This window comes from Melospiza georgiana, chromosome 8 (assembly GCF_028018845.1).
Source record: "Melospiza georgiana isolate bMelGeo1 chromosome 8, bMelGeo1.pri, whole genome shotgun sequence".
NCBI classification, from domain to species: Eukaryota; Metazoa; Chordata; class Aves; order Passeriformes; family Passerellidae; genus Melospiza; species Melospiza georgiana.
The window spans coordinates 25,048,483-25,074,862 of NC_080437.1; the positions used below are offsets into that span (position 1 = coordinate 25,048,483).

Below are 26,380 nucleotides of genomic sequence, written 5' to 3' on the forward strand. Positions count from 1 at the left end.
GGTGTTTTATCCTCTGGGCATCGCTGTTGAACCAAATGCTTCCAAATACAAGTGAAAAACTAGTTGGTGTCAGATGCCTTTAGGTGGAAGTGCCAATATGGAATGCATGTCCCAAAGATCACTGTGGGAGAGTGAGGGTTCCTGATGAGCTACTCCTCTCAGAAGTGCCAGCCTGGCTGGGCCTGGATCAGCTCTAGTGTCATTCCTGCTTTAAAGTCTCAGGTCCAGCAGGCTGGGCTGGGCTGGGCAGGGCTGGCAGGTTTCCTCCCAGGGTACGTGCTCTGTCCTTCTGCATTGTGCTGGCTTGGATTCAGCAGTGTGGCTGCTGTGACAGCTGTGTTCACAGCACAGCTGCTCCTCTGCTTCACTCACTGGGCTTTAACTGAGTGTTCAGGAAGGCGAGAAGGAGGGGTCATGCTGCAGCCATTCTGTCTTCATTTCTCACACTGAGGGTAGGAGATGCTACTCAAGGGACTCTGCCTTCCTCAGAGATCTCATGGAATTTGGAGAGTTGAATCCCCCCAGGACCCCAGCAGCAGTGCCGTGGTCCCGTTTCTCCATGTTCTCCTGAGCACAAGGGTGGCTTACCAGTAGCTCAGGGTCAGGCCCTGCTGAGGGACCTCAGAGTTCTTGGCATTTTTTTTCTCCAGCAGAGGCAGCCTTGACACCTAAATCACTGGGCAGGTGCCTGGATGCCAAACACAGTGAATCTGAAACCCCAAATACTTGAGATGTGTTCCTGGAAGCCATGAGCAGCTGGTGCTCAGCAGCCAGAGGTCTCACACCAAACCATTCTCCTTCCTGGCTGCCCTGAGCCCTGCCCTGGCTGCTGCTGGCTCAGCCTTGGTCCCCCCATTCCAGAGCGTGGTGGCTCTCCCTTTGCAGTGCATTTTCATGGCTATCTGATCCCACTCCAGCCAGCTCTTCCCTGTGTCTTATTTGCCATCGTGTGTGGTCTTTGCGAATTGTATCATATTGTACATGACTTCGGGTTTCCAGAGTTGTAGTGTTCTGACTACAGTATTTCCGTGTGTGTACATAAACCTGAATAAGCACAACTGAAATCCTGAATGAAGTGTATACGTTTCATATATTGATTGTCATACAAATTAATTTTATAATTATTCCAATTTTGTTGTAGATTTCCAATCTTTCCTATTTATTTTGTACCAGATTTATGTGTATATTTTGTGATTTTGTTTTAAAGCATTTTGTTTATTTCTATTCTTTTTAGATAAATGATGATTTTTTTTTTTCTGTTGAACATTCCAGTTTATGCATTTTTCCCTCCTCTGTGCTCTCCCCTCATTTCCAAGGGACAGATTTTGGCATGTGGGTGGTGGGGCTGATGTCTGTGATCCTGTACCCAGATCTCTCCTACTGGCACATGTAACAGTCTTTACTCTCCACTTCAGCTGCCAAGAGCCGCAGAGAGGCTGGATCTTGTTCCTTTAGAGGCAGGTGTTGCTCTTCGCTTTGGTGGGTCTGGCCTCAAGACCAGAGGACTTAGCTCAGTCCTGGAGCTGGGGAGGGCTGTGCTGGTGGCTTTGCTGGTCAGGGGCTGGCTGGGAAGCTGGTGGCAATGGCAAGCAGCTGACTTTCTGAAGTTCCCTCAAGAGTGAGGGAGTTTTTCTTTCAGTAATAAAAACCCCTTATTTACAACCTGCTCTCCGTAGGTGGTGTTTGTCTCTGGGCGCAGATGCCGTCTGTCTGTCCGTCCGTAGCGCGTTCCTGCCTGCGGCCGTCACCAGGGCTCTGCAGTGAGGGACGCGCCTGGGCATGGCGGCGGCTCCGTGGGACGGGAGAACTTTGGTGCAGTGAGTCGGTCCATCCCCTGCACTTAGGTGCTGCTGCCTGCTCCCCTCGTGCTGGGGTTTGGCAGTGGAGCTGTGTGGAGCCTGCAGCCACAGAGACGTTTCTGAGCAGGAGAGCGAGCCTGTGCTTAGGCCCTTGCTCACCATCACTTCAGCTCACACTGGTGGAGGAACAGCCCTGTCCTGTGTGTCACATACAGCCCTGCCCTGTGCCCATATTGTGCTTGTGCCATCCCTCAGCCTCTCTCCTCTTCACAGCTGTTCCACCCAGCTGCTCTCCCTGCCCCCAGCTTTTGTCATGCTCAGCTCTTGAACTGCCAGACCGTGGGTCAGCAAAATGGGCAGAGGCTGCTCAACCCTTGTGGGGATTTTTGCTGCACCCAGTGCAGCCTCTGTCCCTGCTTCTGTGCTGCAGGATGGCCCCATCCCTCTGGACCTCCCTCACCATGACATATCAGCAGGACAGAGAGAGTGGCAGGTCCTTGAGGACTCCTGCTGCCCCTGTATGTGCCTGTCCCTGGCAGCTGGTGGAGGGTGGTGGGATGCTACAAGCATGATGGAAGTAGAATTAATGTAGAGGCCAACTTGAGGCTGGCTCTGGTGGTAATGAGCGGCAGGAAGGAGGAGCAGGATAGAGAGAGCCCAGGAAGGGAGGGTGTAAGAGGCCAGGTCCCTTCAGGGAGCTGGGAAGGGTTTTGGCTGCTAGGCCCAGACTACTGTGGCAGCAGGGCAGGAGCAGTGCCCAAAGCTGTACCCAGGGCTCCAGCAGTAGCTCCTGCCATGGCCAGGCTCTGCAGCCAGTGGTCCACAGGCCTGGTCTCCTGGAGGGAAAGCTCCCTTGTGCAGGGCCAGGGTGGAGCGGTGGCTCTGCAGTTACAGTTTCTTTATCCACGTTTGCCGTGCTGGGGCTTCAGGCCAGAGGTTGGAATGGCTGCTGCTCAGGGACTGGCACATGTTTACCTTCCATCATGGTCAGGCATATCCTGATTCAGAGTGCAGCTGGGCCTTGCTCTGCTGAGCGAGGAGGTGGCTAAAGGAGGAGGAGGAGCTGGGAGCAGCTCTGATGGCTGGGACCTGATCAGGAGTGGCAGTGCCCAAGACACAATGTCTGAGGGCTGTGGTGTAGGGCAGTGAGCCTTGGGTTCCTGCCTCTGGTACGGATTGGTTTGTGCAGCCCCTGTGAGCGCCCTCTGGCTCCACAGAGCAGGGGAGGTGGATGTGAGGTGGTGAGGAAAGTGGGAGAAAGCAGAAATCAGGTCAGTGAGAACTTGGGACAGGGCATGAGGCCTGTTTCCCCATGTTCTCCTTGCTTCCACCAGGCTTTTGCTGCAGGAGACAATCTGCTGATGGGCAAAAGCAAAGCATGTCTGTCCCTGGGCTGGGGCACAGGTTGCAGAGAGAGCAGCAGAAGCTTTCCCTGAGGCTCTGCAGAGTGAGTGGAGACACAGGTGCTGCCAGGCCAGCGGCTTCTGGGAAGCGGCAGATCAGCCATGGGCAGCTGCCTGAGGGAGGTGTGGGCTGGAACTTGGGCTGTGACCATGTCCCCAGTGCCAGCCAGGGCAAGAAGCTTCACCCTGGCTCTTGGTCCGTGGTTACCACAACTTCATGGTGGAGCCAGCACGGTATTGATAGGATGGTACAAGGCCAGGCAGTGCCTGTGCCTCTGTCAGGCTTTGCCCAACACTTTCCCACCATGAAGTGAGGGTCAAATACTTTCCATTGCTCCAGCCTCGAAGACTCTTCTCCCCATCTCAGTCAGAAATAGCCCTGGGCTGGGAGTGAGCTATTTGTGGTGACCAATTGGGAAGGAGGAATGCATGGAGCTCCCCAGACCTCCCTTTCTGCAGCCGCATGCCTCCCCCAGCTGCTGAGCTAAAGCTTAAAAAATTCAAGTAGCTATACTTGGAGAAACAAAGTTTAAACATAGCAGAGCCCAGCATGGCCTTTGGTGAAAGGGCTCGGGAACAGCTCCCTGGAACCCTTCCTGTAGCCAGCCTCACTGTGGGTACGTCAGCTCCTTTCCAGACCCCAAAACTGAGGTGTCAGGGACACAGTGCTCTGGAATTTTCAGCAATCCCATTAGTGTCAGGTGTTGAGTGTTGGCCACCTGCTGTTGCCATTTAGTATTGCTTTTCTGTCTGGCACTTTGGGCCCTGGTACTGAATATCCTTCTGTGGTGGTGCTGATGGGGGAACCTCTTCAGGTCTGGTTTGGTTGGCATGAGGAGTTGGTTTGTAGGGGAGGATTGAGCTCAGCAGTGCCCAAGGCTGCCTGTCTTAGCGGGGCACAGCCTTGTGTGGCAGCACTGGCCTTCCCTGGGTATTCTTGTTTATTTAAGCAGGTTTACAGGCCCAGGTGAGCACAGGCTGTGCTGTGCCCTGCTGCCACCCTGGCCATGTGTCTTTCAGGGACAGAGGGACAGGAAGTGGTCCTTGGTAATGTCTGTGGGAAACAGCCCTAGCAAGACAGTGTTGGAGGTAGTGGCAGTGTAGGGATGTTCCCCCTCCCACCATGAAAAAGACTCTCCTCATTCTCTGTGTCCAAGACAAAATGTTTCTCTGCCCTCCCCATGCTTTCCTGGCCGATGCAAATGGTGATAACAGAAGCCTTGTGCCTCACCATTGCTTCACATAACTGATTCCCAAAGATGCTCTCACAGTTCCCCAGTCACCCACCCTTCTGGAACCCCACAGACCAGTCCCATCTCTTCCCACCAACTCCAGCACAGCTCTCATCATCTCAGCAACACCCCACAAAGCACAAAGCACGCCACTAAGCATTTCTTAGAAACATCATCATTTATTGACTTGAAGAACTGCCACTAGAGCAGCATTTTCCTGCTCAGATGTTGGTATTGTGTTTTTTTTTTTTATTTTCTACTAAGGTACTTTAAAATGAAAAAAATTAAATGAGTTTATGGTACTGAAACAACAGTCAAATTTATTACAAGAGGGCCCTCGTTGTAATCCCTTTGCAGCGAACGGCAGAGGCTGGAGTAAGGGAGGCCGCACCCGTGAATCAGAGGAAAACCACAGGGCACTGCTGCCCACTCTGTGCCAGCTCTGTGCCTTCCCTGGGCTGGCTTTCAGGCACAAGGACTACCTGCTCATCCCTGGGACACCCCTGGTCCCACACAGCAGCCGTCGCCTTCCTTGGCCAGGGACGCAGCCCTGCCCAGCACGGCCATGAGGCTCCGCGTGCTCCGCACCAGACCAAAGACCAGGGCAGCTGCTGGACAGCCAGGAGCTTCCCACCCTGGGGCTGGCCCTGTGGCATGTGCTGTCTCCTAGCTTAGGGCAGGCCCGTGTGGCCTGCAGCCCCTGGCACAACAGGCCCTTTCACTCCAGATGGTGGCTGGGGTTGATTTTGGGATGCTTCACTCAAAAGCTGAGAGGACAGAAAGGTCAGGAGGAACACAGAGTGACTAATGTAATGCTAAAGCAGCAGCTTCAAGCTCCTGGGTTAATATTTACTGCTGAAACTGGAGGAGTTGAGAACAGAGTGTGCAGCTCAGCTGTTAGAGAAATGCCCTGGAAATTATGCACTGCATGCCAATGGTGAGAGCCTGCAGACACTGGGAAAGGGTAACAAGCGGCTACAAGGTGAAATGCGTATGGCAGCAGATGTGCAAGAGCTGGAATCTCACTGCCATCCATGATGTCTGGAGGAGTCAAACCACTTCCACAGAGAAACTCACACCAACAGAAGGTAAACTGAGTGCTGGAAGGCACAGTAACACCCTGGCTGACATGGGGAGGGGGATTATGTAACCCAGGAGCAGAGGGTTAAGGACAGCAACCTAACGGGCAGCAGGATTTGGATAATTTTGTCTCCTGCAGGGCCCAGCACATCCCTTCTGTCTCCACAGAGAATATAACAAATGCCAAAAACCGTTCACAGGACACTGTTCAAATGAAAACCAAATGAAACACAGCAGGGGAAAGGGAGAAACATGCAGCATCCCAAAATGTAATGGGAGTAGCATGACAGCACAGGCAGGCAGTCCCATCTGAATACACCACCCAGTTAGAATCCATCAGCTTTTTGAACCGTCTGCAAAACTGAAAACAAGGGTCTCCTCCTAATTAGTGTTAATTTGTTAGAAGTTTCCAAATACTTTCAAAATGTGCCTTTGCAAGAATCACACCCCCCAACCCATCACCCCAAGGGCCCCAACAACAGAATCCATTCCTGATCACTGCTAGAGTCATGGTTTATCTTCAGAAATACTTGGTTTCTTCCTTCTTATTCCTCTTCCTCCTCCTCTTCCTCTTCTTCTTCTTCCTCTTCCTCATCATCATCTTCATCGTGGCAATGTGTGATTTCCTGAGGTGCCTGGGGGAAGAGGTTGGGCGGTTTGATCTCGCTGATGGAACGGGTCAGTTGGTGCCGCTTGTAGTCGGAATCTTTGAAATCCACCGAGGTGCGGTTGCGTGTGGCCATTGGCGACTCCTTCTCATTGATGTCGACATGTGTGTGCTCTACCGTGGACTCGTGTGGCATCTGCACATGGAACAGAGAGAGGAGGTGACAAGGGGTGTCCCAGCCCCAGGCTGCCTCCCTTAGACACATGGAGAGCAAACCCCAGAATGCAACCGTTTGGTCTACAGTCTATCCACTGCCACCAAACCCTCCAAGGTGCTGCTGTGTTCTGTGGAAGTGATCATGGACACAAGTGTGGGCCCCTTTGGGACCCCTGCCCACCTCCCTGGGACTGGAACTCACCAGAACGTGGGCGGCTCTGAAGAGGTAGCTGAAGGGGTAGTAGAGGAGGTTGATGAAGGAGGCTGCATAGAGGTCGGCGTAGCGCATCACCTGGCTGGCAAACAGCGTCTGCCGAGAGCCGCTGCGGAACAGGCTCCCCATCATCCCGTAGCACATATCCATGTCGTGGGTCACTTTCTGTGAGGAAAAGACAGGTGAGGTCCTGGGCCAGGCAGGCAGTACCTCAGAGCCACAACACTGAGGCAGAGCGCCCTGAGGGCTGGGGGCTATGTGAGACCTGCAGGGATCTCCAGCAAGGCTTTCTGCGCTTGTATCCCGTGGCATCAGGACACAGCTGAGCCCCAGGTAACAGAAAGGAAGGTGGCAGCAGGCTCAGGTCCAGCACTGTCCTAGGCTGGCACCCCAGGGCTGGCTGAACCAGAGGCTACAGCCTTTCTGAGCCTGTGTGTGCCACTGCCACATGGTGCAGCAGTGAGCACCCTCAGCCAGTGCTGCTTGTGGGCATGAGGAAAGGGACCCTATTCCAGACCAGGCTGCCTTTCAGGAGAGCCAGTGACCAGTGAGCTGAGACAAAGTGACTTTGCCAAGCCTGCTGTGCCCACCCAAAGGCAGAGCAAAGCATTTCAGGACTGAGCAGTGGGGTTGGGTTGTTAAGCCCTTTGGGATCCAGAAGGATGAAAAGGGATTTTGATGATTGGTACCTTAATGCGTCTCTGGATGGAGCTGATGTCGGGGCGTTCATTGCTGCTACTGTCCAGATGCCTAGTTACAGGCGAGAAGGTAAATACATGGTGTGAAAAGTCTTTCAGAACCAGATGCTGTGGGATGGGGCTCGGGGGAGGGAGGCTGGTCTGGAGGGGAAGGTTGTCTCGTGGGCAGAGCCCAGGCCTGAGTCAAGGCTCGGCAGCAGTGCCACTAACCCAACCCCAAGGTTTTGTCATTGCCGCTTGTTAGCTGGGAGAGGCAGCAGGAAAGTTGTCACTGTTTGAACACTCACTTGTACAGCTCGGCCAAGAAAATGTCCAGACTCTGCAGCTCTTCAAAAAGGGCTGGAAAATCCAGAAAAGAAAGGGGATAAGGGTAAGTTAAACTGTTAAAATGGAAAGTGCCGAAGGTGAATACAGTCCCCTGCCCACTCCCTTCGCATAAGGGACACTGGAGCAGGGACACAGAAAGCATCTCATGGTCTCTGGGCAGAGAGAGGGGTCAATCATTCTGTGCCCTGGGCAGAACTTTGGGCTTGGTTTCTGGTTGGCCCTTTTGTTTTCAAGGCTGAACCTTTGCAGCTCTCACCAAAGCCTTCCAACCAGCTATGGGGCAATTTGCGTAACCCCCAGCCCTATTTACACACCAAAGGGCAAACCTGGGAGAAAAGCAGGAGCGCTGGAGGATGGAAAACACACAGCACTTTGGCAGCAGAGCAGCAGAGGGAGTGGGAGGAACGAGGAGGAAGCAGCTGGTGAATAGGGACTCCCTGCAGATGGGAGAGCAGTCAGAGCTCAGGCATTACAGGGAGAATAACCCAGGTCTTGTCAGGTATTTTTTAACATAGAAGCCACGGCTCCAGATGTGAAGAGGGAGAGGAGGTTCTGGGATTATTGATGAGGAACAACTCAACCCCACCCAGCTGCAGCTTCTCCCATAGCCAAGGCAGCATTTGGCTGATTACACACAATAGCCTGAGAAAGAGCACAGGAAAGGCCTGGGACCCCAAGACCAGCCCACAGAGAGGCACCCCAGCTCCTGCCACCAGCATCCAGACCCAGTGAAAAGGGCCAAAAGGAGAAGTGGGAAGCCAGGGTGATCTCTCTCCTGCACCCCTAAGCCCTGGCGATCTCGGGGGTGCAGCATCAGACAAGCAAGAGCAAAGCCTGGCCAGGGGCTTGCCCGGCTCCTGACCGCTTTTGTCTGTCCAGACGTGCAGCTCCTGCGCCAGCTCGGGGATCACCAGGAAGGTCCGCCAGCCCTGGCGCTTCTTGGATTTCAGGATGTCTCCAAAGATATGGTCTCCGATGTACAAGATATCCTTCCCTTTGGCCCCCAGCAGGTCACAGACTGTGTCCGAAGAGCCTGAGAGAACAATGGCATGGCTCAGAACAGTGAGCCAAAACAGCTGCTTGACCATGGCTTCCCTGGACACTGCTCACCTGCCTGGGAGTTCACCCCGGAGCAGCTTTGCCTGTGCACACCCCTACAGGAATGGCAGCAACAGAGGCCATGCTGCCTCCCCCACCATGTGAGAGTAATGGAGCCCTGGGCGTCACAGACAGCTCTGTATCCACCCACTGCCCTTCCCTGCCTTGGCGGAACCTTCCAAGAGCGTTCATGCTGGTGGCAGCACCTTGAAGTACAGCTGGGGACACTGCACTGGGCCAGCTGCAGCCACCCCTCCACCACAAGCCCTGCAGGCATTTCCCAGACCCTCCCTGGCAAGGAAGGAGAGGACATTTGAGGAGGAATGGGTCCATCTCTTCCCTGCACTGTGCAGCTCTGAGCATGGAGAGCTTCTGGTGCAGTGTGCAGAGGGCACAAACAATGTGTTCTGGGAAGCACAGCCTTGCCTGGCACATGTCCTCTCACAGCTGGAGTGGCTGAAGGCCACATCAGAGCCACTCCACACAACAAGAAGGGCTCCTGCCTCACCTCCCGAGTACACAATGCCGTGCTGCAGCGGGCCAGTGTAAGTACCAATCTTCAGCTTCCCGGTCACCTGTGGAAGGAGGTGTTGTGTTAGTGCTGAACAGCTGATGGTCTGGATCTTTTCTATATTGATACCATTGATATGTCACTCTTTGTCTGTCTGTCTCACTCCCAAGCAGCCCAGCCCAGAGGTGGCTTTCCTACTGTCACCTGCAGTATGTTAGGGAAGCCTTGAGGTGATGGGGCTGCTCAGGAATGACTTAGAGGAGACTCCAGCCCACAACCTCTAAGGTAGGTCCTGTCCAAACACTGCATTGCCCACTGTCCCTGAGAGATGCCACAGAGGAGGTGCAGGAGCCCTGCAGCCATGGAGGCAGCCTGCACTGGCCACTCACCGTGTCCACCTGCCGCAATACAGTGCCTTCCCCAAAGAAGAGGGGCTTTCGTGCATCCACCAGGATCAGGTCGAAGTAGGACTGCCATGGCCGATGGGCACTCCCAGGCTACAAAGGCAAAAACAAACCCCAGAGTCAGGAACAACACAAAAAAGCACACAGAGTTTACCTGGAGTGTCACTGTCCATAGCCATAACCTTGTGACATTGCTGGTCCATCAAAATCCCTTAGCTCATACCGCCTGTGGGACAAGGCTGAGTTGCCAGCACCATCTCCTAAAGCATTCCCCTTTTGCCACAAGCCCATCCCATCCCAGTCCTAGCAGTGCAGGCTGATGCCATGCTGTGAGACAGGAGAACAGCCCTGAACATCCCTGTCAGGGCACAGCTGCCATGTAAAAAGATGCTGTAAATGACACCCTGTCACTGCTCCTGAAGGTGACATCCCATGCAGATCCAGACAAGCTTCAGCTCACAAGGCCATGCTGGTGCTTTTGCCAAGAGTGGGAAAATGCCTGGACTCCATTCCACAGAGCATGGCTTTGAATCACAGCCCTGCCCAAAGGACACCAAGCCCTTTCTGCACTTTGTGAGATCAAGACCACAGCAAGGAGCTTCTTAGCTATCAGGTGTGGTGAGCATCTCTGTGCTCTCGAATTTCCCTCTTGGCTGCCTTCTGCTTTTAAAGCAGAGTGAGAACACATCTTTTGAACATGAGATAGCCTCTTAGTTGGAGACTGAAAGAGCAGTATAAATTTGTATCATAAACTTTTCTCCATAAGTTGCAGGGCTGAGTCTTGGCCTCAGGAAAAAAAAAAGGCATGACTAAAACTTCTGGAGTTATGCTAATTAAGGCAAAATCAGCCATAAATGTTTCTGCTGTTTTATAAAACTATTTCCTTTCCATCGTGGCTTTTTTAAACAACATCTAAACCATTGTGCATGATTTCTAAGAAATCTGTCTACAAAATGCCACAGTTGAAATGTTTTATCACTGAAATAATGTTATCATTAACACAGATTATCATTTGAGACCAGATGATGCCCCTTTTCTTTCTGTTACATTGTATTTGCTTTGATCCCATTCACACAGGACACAAAACAGCAAGTGTATTTTAACCAGATTAAAGCAACTAATCCCATGCAGCCGATGAAGCAGGATTAAAATGCTTTCCAGCTACACAGATAATTAGGCACATCAGTGTCTACTGCAACTGCAGTCTAGAATCACATACCTTTGGTCCATGTGGAAAGTCAAACAAGTAAGTCATAATTTTCTAAAAGAGAGAAAGAAAGCATTCAAATATGTGCTTTTAGACATGCATTTGTGTAGTTTATAAAGCATGCTTTCTGATTTTATCTTTTCGGACTACAGAACTTTATTTTTAGAATTTACACAGAAGTCAGCTAAGATCTGGAGACAAAATGAATGGAAAAGGACAATGACAGGAATCAAACCAGTAGTTTTTATAATCAAATTACACAGTTGCCTCAGAAAACTGCACACTGCTTCAGGCATATCTTGCAATGCTTTAAAATGGCACATACATCTTTAGATTGGCAGTGTTGCAACACCCTGACACCCACCTGGAGTTGGAAGTAACCGTGTTTACTTCTCAGCTTAGCAGACAGCCCTTTCTGCATCTCAGACCTCTCCAGGACCTTGGTTTGGTGACCTGTCTGTACTCAGACTCTCTATCTCACTTGAAAGGGAAAGCCTGCATTTTAAAGGATGCTAAAATCCAAAACTGAGCATCACTTTCCCTTACAGCCTTATAATTGCTGAGGAACTGAGTGAAGCACAGAGGGACTTAAACCAGGTCTGTACTAGCTCAGTGCCAGAACCAGGATGACAAAAGGTGACTCAAGGCTTCATCTGCATCCTCCACTAACCCACCCTACATGTAGATTAAAAAACACACAATTCTCCACCAGAAAACGTCCCACCAAAACCCATCCAAATGACTGGCTGGCTTCTGCTTATTCCATGAAATACCAACCCAGCAGTTCAAGCAGCACTTACGTCTGTGTATTTATAGTCGCTGTTTGTGACCAGAAACACCTTCCCCACTTCATTCATGCGGCTGAGCAGCAGTGGCAGCTTCCCCTGGAAGCCAAGGGGAACATCCAAGTCACACACCAAAGTTGCATACATGCATCATGGGAAAAAAAACTCAACTATGATCCCACCAGACAAAAAAAAGGCAAATCAAACCATCGAGCAAGCAAACTCACGTGTTGTGCACTGGCCAGAGCCAGGAAAGCTGCTGGTCCATCCAGGTAACCCCTCCAGAGCACAGCCCAGGGGAGGAAGGCGAGGGGGAAGGGCTCAGCAGGGCTGCAGTGCCTTTGCCAACCACAGTGCCAGGCACCCTGTGCTGCTCCCACCGATCTGCTCCAGCTCCAAGTCCGTTCCCGAAATGGGCCCAGAGGCAGGTGAAATCTGAGCTCACGAGCCACAAGTTGGAACGCATTATAATTCCAACCTCAAATTAGGGAGAATTTATTCCTGGGGCTATTTTTATTGAATCTGAAATCTCAGTCCATTCCCAAAATAGCTGATTACCTCACTGAGCACTTACCTAAGAATTCTGTAGGCGTGTAACTAGAAACAAGGTTAACTGTTTTAAAGTGATAATCTACCACAGAGCTCACCTAAACTAAAAAATACTTACTCCATGAGTGGTCCTGAGAGGCCTTGCACACTGCAGAGATGGCAGGAGTAAGGGAACCACTGGAGCTTGCTCAGTTAGATGTGCTGAACACACATTTTGGGGTTCTCAAGAGACTAGACACTGGTGAGTCTTTCAGGATCTGTCCCTCATGGCTAAGTGTAACTTTCTTGTCATGTGGCTAAAAAGATGCTCAACTGTTGCTTTTTAAAGACAGGTTTGCTTGGGCAGAAAAACATGGACAGGGAACACAGCTGCTTTCACCACTGAAAGAAACAACATGAGCTCTGCCAGTGTGTTTGCCTTGATAACATTTCCTCTGGCTTTCACATTTTCTGTACAAAACTGTGCCATCAATACAAAATCACGTGGATCACTGGCTCAGAATAAAGGCTGCATCTGAACTTTCCACTTTGTCTTTGGTTATTACAATAGAAATCACAGCCTTATTGTTTTGTGATTTAGGAAAGCAAATCAGCATGCTTATTTCTTGCCTGCTTAGTCAGTCCTGAATGTCACATAGCACAAGTAAAGTAAGTTCACACTTACATCTTTCACCACGTACTTCTCCAGATTCTCAAGGGTCTTTTCCTTAAGCGATCCCTGAAATAGAAACAACAGAACCCAGTGAGGTCATGGAAACTTATGATGTAAGAGACAACAAAGTAATGCCAACTTTCACACTTTAAAATGCTGTGAAAGTACAAACCAGGGCGAATCTGAACCAGTGACTCTAGAGATGAGAGGCTTTGAGTAGCAGGGACCATCACAAACTCTGTGATCCATCGATTCCCTCACCATGGTAAATAATCCACTTCAACAGCATTTTAACCCTTTCAGAAGGGAATACAATAGAAACAAACAAAAAATAGATTTGCCATACCAAACAAGACAGTTAACGACCTGTCTCCAACACTGACCATAATGCTTTAGTCAAAGGCCAACTCCAACATGTATCACACAACACTGCATAAGGAAAGAAAAATAGATTCCTGACTTCTGCATGGGTAAAAGGACCACCACAAGTACAACTGTGAGCAGAGTTCTCCTGTGATGGTTCTCCATCCCACCCAACAGATTGCTTGAATGAGGGAGAACAAGAAAATCAAGACTTTAGCCATATGCTAATGCTCACAAAATTATATTCTAAATTTGTGCACAAGTGTGTGCAGAAGATGAAATGCTTTTCTCTAATTAGAGAACAGCTGATCTATTTCTCTCTTTAATGCCAGTACTTTTTAGACAACGTAGGATAGTGCCAATGTAAACAATTTGCAGTAAAATATTGCTTTAATAATTAGGACAATGTTCAAGTTGTGGACTTGAAGTGCAAATACTCTCACAGCATTACACTCTAAAACCCATGAATTACAGTACAAATATTAAATCTGGGCACAATAAAAAGGAATAGGAAGCCAAGCCAGATATGTTCCCATACTAGGAGGGCAGCTGAGATCTTGACTCACTCCCATACAATTGCAATCTATTATTTGCTCACTAGGCGGCCAAGCAGGGCCCTTGCCCAGAGCAGGCACAGAACATCTGAGCTCAGGAGTTCCAAACCAGCCCCTCCAAGCCAGCTACAACCACACACATCCCACGGAGTTCTTGCAGTCACCTTGTAATGAACCCAGTCAACAGCATCTCTGACATCCTGGAACATGCTCCTGAAGGACATGAAGAGGTCTCCATCCTTAAACCCTGTTTCACAGCTGTGAGGAGACAAAGAGAGATTTTAGCAGTCAGTCAGAGCAGGTAAGAAACACACCAAGGAGCGAGACAGTTCAAAATGCTGTTTGGAGCTTGTGTTTTCATCTTACCATCATGGTTTCTCATCTACTACTTTACTGCAGCTCAGGCTTGAAAAAAGGCTACAACCACAGTTTAACAGGACCAGGAATGTCTGTGCCTCCACAGCTTTCTGTGACCATGACTCGTACTTCTCACCCACATTACAAGAACTGCAGAAAACTGCAAAAATGCTGTTTGCAGCATTTAACAGAAGAGGAATGGTACTAAGGAAATAAACAGTGATGCTCCTTCTCCCTCTTTCCAGCGCTGAAGAAGGGAGAGTCATGGAAATCAACTAAATGCAATATTGCTGAGAGGAGGAACTGCTTCTATGTTGAACACTTAGTATTAACATTAGAAATTACAAGATACTCTGGAGGTATCTTTGAGACAGCATGACAGCCTGCATCAGAAGAAATCAAGGATTACACAGAGCTGTATTTATTATGACAGCAATCATCATGCCTCTCCTGAGAAAAGGTACTTCACCTGATGGATTGCCAACATAAACAGTTCCTCTGCTCCCAGGTGAAATCACATTAAACCTTTGCCTTCCACTCACATAAATGCAAAGATGACCCATCACATGAGGTGATGAGCAGCACAGGAGCATTCAAATCTGCCAGTTCAAGCCACAGCTTGTTTTTATGCTTATATGTTTTTGACAGCAAGGTAAATACTCCTGCTGCACAATCAGCCTTTTATACCACACTGAGGACTTCATCTCTAAGTGTGCAATGTCCTTTATTACAACACAAAGCACTTGTGGTAACTGGCTGAGGAAATTCAGCCTTTCAGTTACCATCTCAGACATGGCTCCAATGGACAGGTTCAAAATGAACTGAATGGTGCCTGTAATCACCCTGTAAAAAGTGTGCAGTCCTGGATGCTGCCCCAAATACCAATGTCAGTCAGTATGTTGGTTCTGCTGTACCCTTGAAGGAAACCTTCATAACCAGCTTCTGCTGTACAGATCAACTTAGCACCCCAGAATTATAGAAGGCCCACCAAAACCACTTAAGTTTTGATATTAAGAGCAGCTTCATCTGTGCTGTATTGCTCTTGTATAAAATAATATCAATCTTCCTGTTCCATCATCATCATCTCAGAGTGGAGGGAATACGAACCTCGTGTACCGGTCACAGTTAGTGAAGAAATCCACCAGGCAAGCCAACAGGTAGGTCTCTGCAAGGAAACAGAGTGAGACAAGGATAACATCATACAGCCATATAACTTTAGCCCTTGTGCCCAAAGGAAGAAAATTCATGCAAAAAAAAAAAAAAAACCAAACAGAAAAGCAGAGTACAACATCAGCAAAGCTTTATTAGCTTAAAAGGCACAGAGAGAGGCCTGTGTTGGCTCCCATTAGACTCACCTGGTAGATTGAATAATGTGTTCAAAATGTAAAATCTATCTGTGTCATCCCTCTGGATAAATTTATTTGGATATTGCTCCCGTGTTTCAGGCCTGAGAATAAATAAAGTGGAGAAGAGTGAAACCACAAAACATAAAGAAGATAAAATGTGCTGACCTGCAAAATGGAGTTGTAGCAGGGTTCACTAACCAAAGTCTGCTGTGCTTCAATCAACACTCAGCTTCCCCACATGCATGTTGGCAGAAGAGCAGAAGTGCATCCAGGGGTGTTCCCTGGCCATGCTGACTCCAGCAGAGCCAGGACCAAGCCCTCATTGCTGAGTCAGCAAACTGAGCCCACCCAGGGACACAGAGTGGTCCAGAGTTCACAGCTCGACCTTAAGCCCCATGCTGCTGGCTAGGAGGATGCTTTAAATCATCTGCACTTTCATTGTTTGCTTATCTTAAACTCTCCCCCACTTTCCATGTGTTGCTCTCCACTCTCCCAGCAGCTCTCAGGGGTGTGCAGGGCTCTGCTGCAGGAGGAATGTGTGGGGCCCTCTGCAATTCATCAGCAGGGTGGCAGTGACTGAACTCATATCATTATTCTGGTCTCCTAAATTTCTAGTGCTACTGAAGATCATTTTAGGCTCAAAGAGGGACTTGAATGCACAAATAAAGGCTTTTTTCTAAATTTTGGAGTCCTGATTCAAGGACTTAGAGACCTCCAATGACAAGGTTTGCCACCCTGGGGCCCCTGAGCTTGCCTTGCCTTCCATTCATATGCCCTTGCAGCAGGAATGTGGGAGTGGGGATTTGCTGGGACACATCAGGAACATGGCATTGCAGTCCTGTCTGCTTCCTAAAGCACCTTCTCTGGGACAAGAGACACAAGCAGCCAGGGAAGGCTGCAGGAAATGGTGGGCAGTGCTCAGTTCTGACACTCTCAAAGGTCAGAAACACAAAGGGGTAGAGCAAGATCATTCCTACCCAAACCAGCTCAGGCCCTCAAACTTTCTTAGCAATAGCTGTGGAGCTGACAGTCTCATGGGGCACATACAATGGCTTTGTTCTGACTGACAAGCTGCTCATGTTAAACTGTGCCGGGACAGGTGAAGAACCCCTGGATGACCCCAACTCTTCCCCACAGCACACGTTCCTCTATTCCCAGCTCACTATGGATGTGCCTGTGGTAGCACAGCCCTTTCCCTTGTAAACATCTGGGCTATTGCTGTACCTGAGACTCTCAGTCCACCCACAGCTGATCCTGGAGCTGCAGGAACACCAACACAGCCTCTGCTGTTAGCAGAGTCCCTGTGACTCCATATACAATGGGTGCCCTGAGGATCACTGACACAATAGTGAATTAAGTCAAAAAGAACAGCCAAGAGTCTGCACTCACCCTCTGAGGAAATTAAAGCCATGTGCACATACTAGGAGGTTCCCATAGGCATCAACTTTCAGCAGGTTTCCATAGTGGGTGTCAAACACCAGGCCTCTGTTAAGAAAGCAATTTAGGATATGAAAAGGCAAGTGCATTAAGGGGTGACCATTTTAACAGCAGCGAGAACAGCTCCAGAGCACCTTTGCTCACTTGGCATGGGGCATCAGAACAGAGCTGCTGTTATGATGCAGATGGGGTCCCTACTGTCCCTTTTAGCTGGCAGCAGGTGAACAACCAGAGCCCAGCATCACCAGGCAGCAGAGACACCTGACCTCTCCCCAAAATGTTTAACTGAGAGGCTCAGCTGTGCATCTACCAGGGAGCTGTGGGCCTCTTCCACAGGGTCACAAACCTGACACCCCTGTCGGGCTGCAGGGAACAGTGAGGTGTGATAAAGGAATTTCTCTCTGCTTTTTCGTGGCTCTGTCACAGACAAAGCCAGATGGGAGATGTAACCATGGCACATCACTCTGGATGTGCCCGGTTCTGACTCTGGCAAAACTCTGTCCAATTTATCTAGCAGCCTGCATCTGGCAAACACAGCCTTCCCACGGAGATATCCCTTCTGTCCCCTCCCTGGGATCAAGGTGGTGGATTTAACAGAGCTCTCATCACAGGTTTGTGAGGGCTATGCCTTGTTACAGGCAAAGGCACAGCCAGCAGCAACTCTCGGTGTAAAACACACTGAGAGGAGGGAAGGAGGCTGCCAGACCAAAACTGGAACAAACCAACAGACCCTCTGGTCCAGTCTTTTGTGAAGAAACTCCAAAAGAGTCAAAGAAGCAAAATCCAGCAAAGGCACAAGTGGAAAGAACTTGGAGGTGCAGAGTTAGATCAAAAGCTTTTTTCAAAATAATGTCCCTTTTACCTCTCCCACCAGAAGAGAAAATATAGGAATTTAGTAATTTTGCACCATTAACTTAGTGTAAAATTATAAAATAAAAAAAGTTACTAAATCAAGTGTTTTTGACATTTGATTCATCTTGACAAGAAAACTTGATTGATCCCACTTCTATTCTTGTTTACTGTCACCTTAATTTTCAGGATGTCTTATGCACCACAACACTACTAATTAAAATCATTAAAGAAAAATGTTCTGAGACATCCCAGCAGCCTCTTGGACAGTAATGGCTCATCCTCCCTGATTCTGATTTCACTCCCAATCCAATTGTGTCTCTGCTGTCTTTGCTTTGAAGGGCTATTTTTGGCCCACGTTTTCAGTAGGTTGTTTTTTTTTTTTTTTTTTTTTTTTTTTACACCCCCTCTTTGCTGGCAAGGGTCCATGTGTGCAAAGGCCCCCCCACATCCTGGATTAGTCCTCTCCCTTCCCCATGATCTGTGGCCAGCCACAGGCATCACAACCACAACTGGAAAGCTGGCCTCACATGCTGCCTGTGAACTTCACAGAACAAGCACTGAGCAGGCAGGGTTGGAATCCATGAGTCATTTACCTGGTAGGGAATGCAGGATCATACACAAAATTGAGCAGCTCATGAGGGTATCCAATGGAAACTAATCTTTCTACGGTCAGGTCAAATCCAAGAGATTCGTATTCAGGGGATTTATACACTGTACCAAGATGAGATTTCAGTTAGAAAATTTGAAAACAGCTAGGGGATTAAACAAGAAGGCAATTAAAAGTAATATGTACCCATTCTCCCTCCTCCACATACCCTTCCCTCCTTTGATGCCTCAGGTCCCCCAGACCAGAGTGTGGTGGAATCAGCTCCTGCCCCAGGGCTGCAGTGAAGCAGAGCTGCAGTTTCAATTTCAGCAGCAGAGTGCACCAGATGAAATATCCATCAGTTTATCACAGCTCTCTGCATCAGGAAAAATGTATTTCAAACAGCAGCTCCTCTCCCTGCAGTCCTGTTAGGCAGATGCATGAACACTCCCTGTAGTATCTGCTCCAACAGGGTTTTGGTTTGCTATGCTTTTGCAAAGCTGATAAAGAAACCAATAAATTGGAGGTTAGAAAGCCTGAAATTCATCACTTCTGTGCTACTGTAACTGATCTGGATACAATCCCAAAGTTCAGTATTGCTCCAGATTTCATATCAGGGGAATTAATGTTTGCTGCAGACTAAGTTAGCGTGAAGGTAGAGCTGTCAAGTTAACATATGATTTGTTTGTTAATAACACCATATGGAACTGCAAAAAATCTGTTCATTATTACCCTTGTGCATCAAAATGCTACTTTTTAAAGCAAGCTCACTGCTCTCCCATGTCAGAGGAGCTGCTCTTCTGGGGCACACACCTTCCCTTCACTCCATACAAAAGAAATGGACATGTTCAACTAAGTAATTCCTACCATGAAACCTCTCTTCTTCCTGCCAATGACCTTCCCATGTGCTGAAAATGTTACTGTTTAATCAGATCATTAAATTATATCTAAAAGGCAATCAGGACAGATGGAAATCAAAGGGTTTCTCTGGCAGTGTGTTTACGCTCACTGCACGTCTGCATGAGCCCAGAAGATAAGGGGCTAATGTGCATGTTTCAAACACTGAGACAGCTGGATAGTCCTGAAGCTGAGCAAGGATTGTTGGTAATAACAGCCAGCGATTGTTGGTAATAACATGTTGTGAGAAAGAACAGGATGTGGCTGGAGAAGGGGGCAATGTGGAGGTAAGGACAGCACTTTTCTGGGGCAAACGTCCTTGTTCTGGCTCCCAGGGATAAGGACAGCACAGCTCCAGTGAAGGAATGAGGTTGAGAAGTGGGCATGGACTATATGGAGGAGACAAGACCACCCAAGATCCTCCAACCCATTTTCAGACAGGTCTGGAAGAATGGAGTGCACATGGTAACTGATTTCCATGGAAAACAAGAGCCCTGTTTGCAAGGTGGGGAGGACTCATCTATAAAAAGACAGCCCCACAAAGCCCTGGGGTGTATGTGCCCCAGGACACTGGGCACCTCATCAGCGCTGCTGCCAGGACTGGGGATCTCTTTTTCTCATTTTCTTCCTCCTTCTCTCTCTTCCCCTCTTCAATTCATCTCTTTCTTTCTTCCCCTTTACCCTACCCCTTTATCCAACCCCCACTGCTGTGTGCTTACACTACAAGGTGAGGGATTAACATACCAATTCTCATGCCAAGTGTAATTTACTAATAAAACTTTGTAAGCTTCTGTGGATGCCCTGGCTTTCATCATTCCTTTCAACCACGAGCACCTACAAATCCTGGGTGCTCCCTTCCCCTTAGGAGTGGAATACCACAATGTTCTGTCTTAAACTGGTCCTGAGATAAATAAATACAACCCTTGACTGCAATGAGGGTTACCATGGGTTCAAGGGGTCCAACTGCCTCCAACACTTGAATATTACAAATTTAGCTGAAAATGTGCAAGTTACACAGTAAACTCATTAGAGGACAGACTGCTTTTCCTGAGAGAGATTCAACACATCTGTGGGCCTCATTATATATATTAATACACATTGTCTATACTTTGTCCAGTAATCACCAGCATATATATATACACTGTGGTATACAGAAGTTTAATCTGAGAGGAGAAAGAAAATATATAAAATATTAAAAAAATAAAATTGAAAAGGCAATGACTTTAGATGAAACAAGACTGTCAGAAGACTGAGATCACAGTACCCATGACAGAGGGCTCCTGTTTCTCTTAATAACCTAAAAAGTACCAGAATCCCAAGGGTTAATTTTCCCCATTAAACGAACACCATTAAAAATGTAATAAGCAAACTTGTAATGGTCTTAAACAGGTAACTAAAATCAATACAGCAGTTATCAAAATGTCCAAGCAATATTATACCAGTGGCAAACATCAACAACATGATACAACATTCAGTGCACGTAGTTTTTTCTATCCTTTAGGAAAGGAAGGATTGATTGAGCTATAGATAGGAATAAGCAATCAAAAGGTACAGCTAATGAGGAAAGCAGTGACTGACAAGGCAATTCTGGGGAGTGAGCTAGAGTTGGAGGGAGCAATAGGCAGTTAGGTGATGAACAAAACTGTGAGAGTAACACCAGAGCATCATTTGGAACAAGGAATTCCTCTGATTCAGGACAGTAAAGGCACTTCCCAAGGAAAACTCTCATAAGTACACCTGCACACATTCTCAGAGTGTCAGAGCTCTGTACAGCTCCCCGTTAAGTGAAACAGACTCCAATCCCCCACTCTGTCCATGAAGGTGCTGCACTCCTCCTTCCCAGCCCCTGGGAAATGGACCATGCTACCAACTCAATCCATAATGCATCACTGCCAACAAAACACCTCTCTGAGGAAGCCCTGGTCTTTCTGAAGTCACCAGCCACAGTGATGCTGCCCACACAGGAACCTAGGCAGGAGCACACTGGCATCTCCTCTGGACGAGCAGAAGTGGCATCCACAGCTCCAGCAGAACCTTTCCAGGGATATTGTGGGGCTTTCTGATGAGCAATCTGTGTATCTTTCTAACACTGCACAGGGAACAGCTGGGTGGGACACAAGGTCAGCTGCTCACAAAATATGCTTGCTCGATTTATTTCTTTTGTATTTGCCTCTCCATCTTAGAAAATCACCACAGACCTCCTTTTAACTCTCTAAGGAAACAAGCTGAAGCACTATTAGGAAAAAGGCTGAAAAAGAGGTATCAACCTCAGCCTCCATCATCCCAAGTCTCTGCTGAGGCAATATATTAATTAGCATTATTCTAAATGTTTCTTTTGTGGGGACAGTTATTCCCCTTACCTCTCAAGCCCTAGATTTTGCTTCTTTGATGTCTCTTTGAATAACACTAAACTATTAGCTCATTCATGCCTCAGATCCCATCTCTATCTTTCTACTACTCCACGATATCTGGGAAATGAGAGCCTTCTCCTTGACACATGAACTAAACAGAGACACAGGAAACTGGACTCCTGAACGGACAGTAAATGTTCTCTAGTTACCAGCACACTTACTGTTCCAGATAAACTTTCCTTTAATTAGACACAGAGCTGGGAAGAGACTGAGAGCTCCCTGAGGCCACCCTGAGAGCATCCTACACCACAGCACTGCTGCATCACCTGGAACCAGCCACAACCCCCTGGCATTTCTCACAAGCCTATTTGAGTAACTGGAGCTTCCTCTGGGCAAACAAACCATCCACCTCCTCAGATCCAGGCTGACATCACTGCAACTCTGGCAGCACATCTGGGGAAGATGCCCCAGTTACAGGTGTTACTCCGTTATTTCAACATTGTACTCGGGGCTGGTTGCTCTCTCTCATGTCTTCAGGCAGCCATGAGGAAACAGAGTGGAGAGGACAGATCAATACTTTGTTCTGCAGCTGCATGATGAAACCATGGTTTTAAACTTTGCTGGAATATCCCCTCCCTCAGACCTGGTTGCTGAATCCTGTTCCTGTGATGGAGACAGTTTGTGTGTCATGGCCAGGGCATGAATTCAGCTATTTGCCACACAGTCTGCTGTGCCCAACTCTTGCACCCAGCTGAGAAGGGCACAGTCTCTGAGCATTCCCAGCTCTGTGACAGGGGAGGAGGCAGAGCCACAAACACAGTTTCACACCATCCTTGCCAACACACATGGGATGACAGTAAAACCAAAGCACGCGCTACGACTTATTCTGATTTCATTTTGTTACAGCTTGATGGCCACGTCTCTGCCACAAAGCCAAGTCCTCAGCTCCAGAGGAATTGTTATTTTAATAGTCCTGTTCCAACACAGGCAGATGCTTCTGCAGCACAGGGCAATCAGCACCCAGTGCTCATGGATTATGCAACCAGGGTGGAAAGAAAACAACTAAAGGTTTTAAAAAAACAGAAGCCAGTTGACAGCATTCCAGCTTCCTCTTAATACCATTACTTGGCTTAACAATACACCATTAAAAGGTAAAAAGCAGTACCCCAGAGTGAACACTGCAAGCCTTCAGGTCTGTGATGAGTGATCCCTGACTGACACAGGACGTGCTAGCAGGGAAGCTGGTCTGGAATGAGCAGGGTTGTGCAGTAAGGTATGCAATTCTCATGCATTTGTGTGGTTGTGTTTACCTTTGCTGCCAAGACACATACAGTGACAATTTTACAGCCTTCCTGAAAAGGAAAAAAAAAAAAAAAGAAAAAGAAAAAAAAAAAGCTCTCTACAGAGGCTCCAGCTTATGCAAAATGCTGCTGCCAGGATTTTAACTCACATGAGGCAGATGCAGATTCAGAGTGTCACTCCAGGCTTGACGGAGTTACACTGGGCTCCCCTGTTAAAGAAAAAAATCAGACTGATTTTAAAACTGCAACAGCTCTGTGCCATGTGGGACTGTGTCTGCTGGAGCTCTGTCCTCTGGCAAGCTCAGAAGCTGGCCTGGCAGTTATTCCAAATACACTTACAACTGATTTACAGAAGAGGCACAGTTGGTAATCGTGCATCCCACAGGCAAAATTCTGTCCTCATATCCACAAAGCAGTCTTAGATCATCAGCTCAGGGATAATTAGGAGGAAGAGACTACAAGCACATTGCCCAGGTGGTACAAATCCTTCATGTTTCTCTCAGACACAGAGGAACTGGTTCAAGAAAAAGTCTTGTGCTGTTTTTGCAGCATTGCCATTATGGTCCATTCCTCAGTCAGTGAAAAATTACTCTTTCAGGACACCTTTCACACCATACAGTGCCTGCATGTGTCAATGCAGGAGGCTTGGGAGACCGAGTCAGGAGCTACTCTGGGAAGCTGAGAAGAGAATTTTGCCCTACACCTTGCAGGGGCTCCCAGGGAGAGCCTCGCACACCGGGTCAGTCTGTGGGCACATCTGCATTTAAATGTCTCCTGGGACACGTGTGGGCTGCCACAGGCACAGCACCACAGCACAACCAGCACCACACCTGCACACAGAGCACTGCAGGGCTCTCACTGGCAGGCACACACAGGAGAACGCCAGGGATACTTTGCAACTTACAGGTATGCACAGAGTAATCAAGAATTATCTCTGAGACCCAATTTGCACTAAATACAGAGCTGAACTGGTTGGAATGATGTTGCAAAAATGACCCACAAAAGTATGCAGACCTCCTGGAAGGCTTCTCTGAAAATAAACGTTTAAGGCCTGTTTTGTTTCCAAATGAATAGCTGGGGAAGGCTGAAGCGCATGTGATGGCTCTGCTTAAGCTGTGAGGAGGAGAAAACCCTTTAGGGGCTGCCTGTATCTTCCCTTGTTGCTCTCACACACAAAAATTCAGGCACTTCTCATTGAAGATGTGACTTGGTTTGTTCCAGGGCTTGCCAACACTTCTTGCAAGGTACTCATGGATCTTGGGAGAGAAGCAGGAGTTGAAGTTAAAATGATGAGCCCTTTCTGCACTGCTTCAGTCACCTCCCATTCGTGAGATGCATTTGCTGTCTCAAACTGCACACCTGCCAGCAGTCCTGCCTGCCATTTTATTTCCAATCACTATGGATTTGGTGCTGGGAAAAGCCCTGATTTGGGAACACTGACAACACACTGACTTCCCATACCACCGAGGCAGCTTTGAGGAAGGAGCTGCCCTTCACCAGAACCCTCATTTAGGAAGGGAAAAACAAGCTCAGGAGGTTGCTACAACAGAAGCCTGCAGGGAGAGCAGCTCCTCTGGGCAGAGAGGCAGAGCCAGAACCACTAAATGATGACCTGAAGCACCATTTGCATTTCCTCTGGTTTTTCCCCATCTGTTACTCTCTTATGATGCCCTACCACCTCTTGAAGGAGCTTCATCCCTTCCATCTGCCGGCTCCTCACCTGCCTTTCCTCCCAGCTGGGAGGCAAGAGCAGCCCAGGGAGAGGTGCTCGTGATGCTCCCCAGACCAAGCCCACACTGTCAGGGCACCTGCCAGGAGCAGCTGCTTGCTGCAGGTGGTGCATCCCTGCTCTGTCCCTTGGGCACACTCTGTCTGGAGCCCTTCCCCACACAGGTGCTGTCCTCCCATGCTGTCTGTGCTGCTGACTTGCAGCTGCCCAGATAAGATCAGAATTTCTTAAACTAGAGGTGATGACCTCCTCCAAAAGGGCTGCAAAAAGCTTTAACAAATACTAAATCTTGAGAAATGCTACCTACTCTCTGGGTTCTCCAGAGGTCACACAAAGACAGATAAGCCAAAATGTAGACACATAATGCCTCTTCTCTGAAGTACAGGAAATGCAGCCCAACTACTTTGTGTTAAGTCTTGAAGAAATGAAAGCAAAATAACTAAAACCAGTCTTTTTTCAGTTGCTGCTTATTCTCCAGTGAGTAAGGCATGCAAATCAGGCAGTTAGGGACATACATGGGCAGGTGGCGAGCTGCCATGATCCAGATTTATATGTCTCAGGCACAACATGCATAATTAAGCTTGTACAAATACATTTCTGAAATTACACAAACCTGACTTACTTACACAGCAGGATCAAAGTGTTGCTCTGAATTGCACCACAAGTAAGTAATGTGTAGCGGGTTTGGTTCACCAAGTATGCAAGTGTGTACTAGGAATAGATTTATATCAGTGTTGTACTGACAAAAACTGCTCAGTTAAAGCCTTGAGGACTGAGATCCCCTCTTACAAATCCACTCCCTGCAACAGTACAAATATCTATGTATCCTGCCTCAACAATGTGTGTCAAATGAGATCCTAATGTCCCAGAACATGATAGCTCTGCCCCAGAACTCTCCATTCTGTCAGTATCTCTACACATGGCTCCAAGTCAGGCATTTGCTGTCCACTACATTGTGTCTGTGACAGTCACCCCTCCAAATAATACCACCACTGGCTATTTCACACAAGCTCCAAATACTCACTCCTTGGCAATTCTGATCATCTAATCTGCAACTCCTGCTGAGAATCCACAGGGAAGCAGCCAGTGACCAGTCCTGGAGGTGTTTGGGACACCTGACTTCATTAAAAACAAATCCCATTGAAACAACAATACCAATTAAATGTACTTCTAAGTGTTGGGCAAGCATCTCACATACTGCCACAGTATGAGGAAAGTGTCTCAGCTGTGGGCCAGAGGTCTCTGATGATCCCCAGCTGTAACCAGGTAGTGAGGAATGCTATCTGACCTCTACACACTGACCCTCCTTTCAGGGTATCTTATCTTCAAGATTTGTTACACAGCAATGCCACTTTTCATATACAAGTGGAAAGGAGGAGGATTTCTGCTCCAGCACACTAATGACTTCAGCCTCTGTGTTACAGGGCCTTTTCTAATCAGGCAGGTATTGTCAGGCACTGCCACTGAAATGCAACAAAAGGGCAATGCTAAGGTTTCTTAAGCTATGCTGCTCTCCATGTTAAAATAATTCATTACTTACACAGGAAGGAATCTGAAATGTCATGTTTAAGTTTCACACCTGGGTGTTAACTACCCTCAGTTTTGACAGTGCAGTCAGACTGCTCAGCTCTGATGGGAGCCCAGGCTCACGCTTGGCTTGCACAGCCTGCCAGGGTGCTGTCACTTTGCTCTGGAAATAAAGCTGAGCATTTTCTTTCCCATGAGAACTACAAACCCTGCAGAGGTACCTGTGCTGTGGGATCCTCTGTAGAAACACTCAGCTGGGTTGGCAATCCCAGAAATGGGGATAAGCACAGACCTCCAG

At 48.3% G+C, this 26,380-nt stretch overlaps 1 protein-coding gene across 2 annotated transcripts in view; it reads right to left on the reverse strand.

The window, feature by feature from the left end:
* Positions 1-4,593: 4,593 nt before the first annotated feature.
* NT5C2 (5'-nucleotidase, cytosolic II) overlaps positions 4,594-26,380 on the reverse strand; it is a 59,329-nt gene continuing 37,542 nt past the window's right edge. Inside the window, exons 4-18 of one of the 2 annotated variants that reach the window (XM_058028820.1) lie at positions 18,285-18,402; positions 16,792-16,887; positions 15,412-15,503; positions 15,164-15,221; positions 13,864-13,957; positions 12,795-12,848; positions 11,597-11,680; positions 10,809-10,850; positions 9,575-9,682; positions 9,183-9,249; positions 8,439-8,609; positions 7,537-7,588; positions 7,241-7,301; positions 6,540-6,716; positions 4,594-6,317 (exon numbers count right to left, since the gene is read on the reverse strand). In XM_058028820.1, the coding sequence (XP_057884803.1) occupies positions 6,060-6,317; positions 6,540-6,716; positions 7,241-7,301; positions 7,537-7,588; positions 8,439-8,609; positions 9,183-9,249; positions 9,575-9,682; positions 10,809-10,850; positions 11,597-11,680; positions 12,795-12,848; positions 13,864-13,957; positions 15,164-15,221; positions 15,412-15,503; positions 16,792-16,887; positions 18,285-18,402 (1,532 nt within the window). In that variant the 3' untranslated portion in view covers positions 4,594-6,059. Of the gene's footprint in view, positions 6,318-6,539; positions 6,717-7,240; positions 7,302-7,536; positions 7,589-8,438; positions 8,610-9,182; positions 9,250-9,574; positions 9,683-10,808; positions 10,851-11,596; positions 11,681-11,808; positions 11,892-12,794; positions 12,849-13,863; positions 13,958-15,163; positions 15,222-15,411; positions 15,504-16,791; positions 16,888-18,284; positions 18,403-26,380 lie in introns of those variants that run through there. The other variant, XM_058028821.1, reaches the window with a different exon arrangement.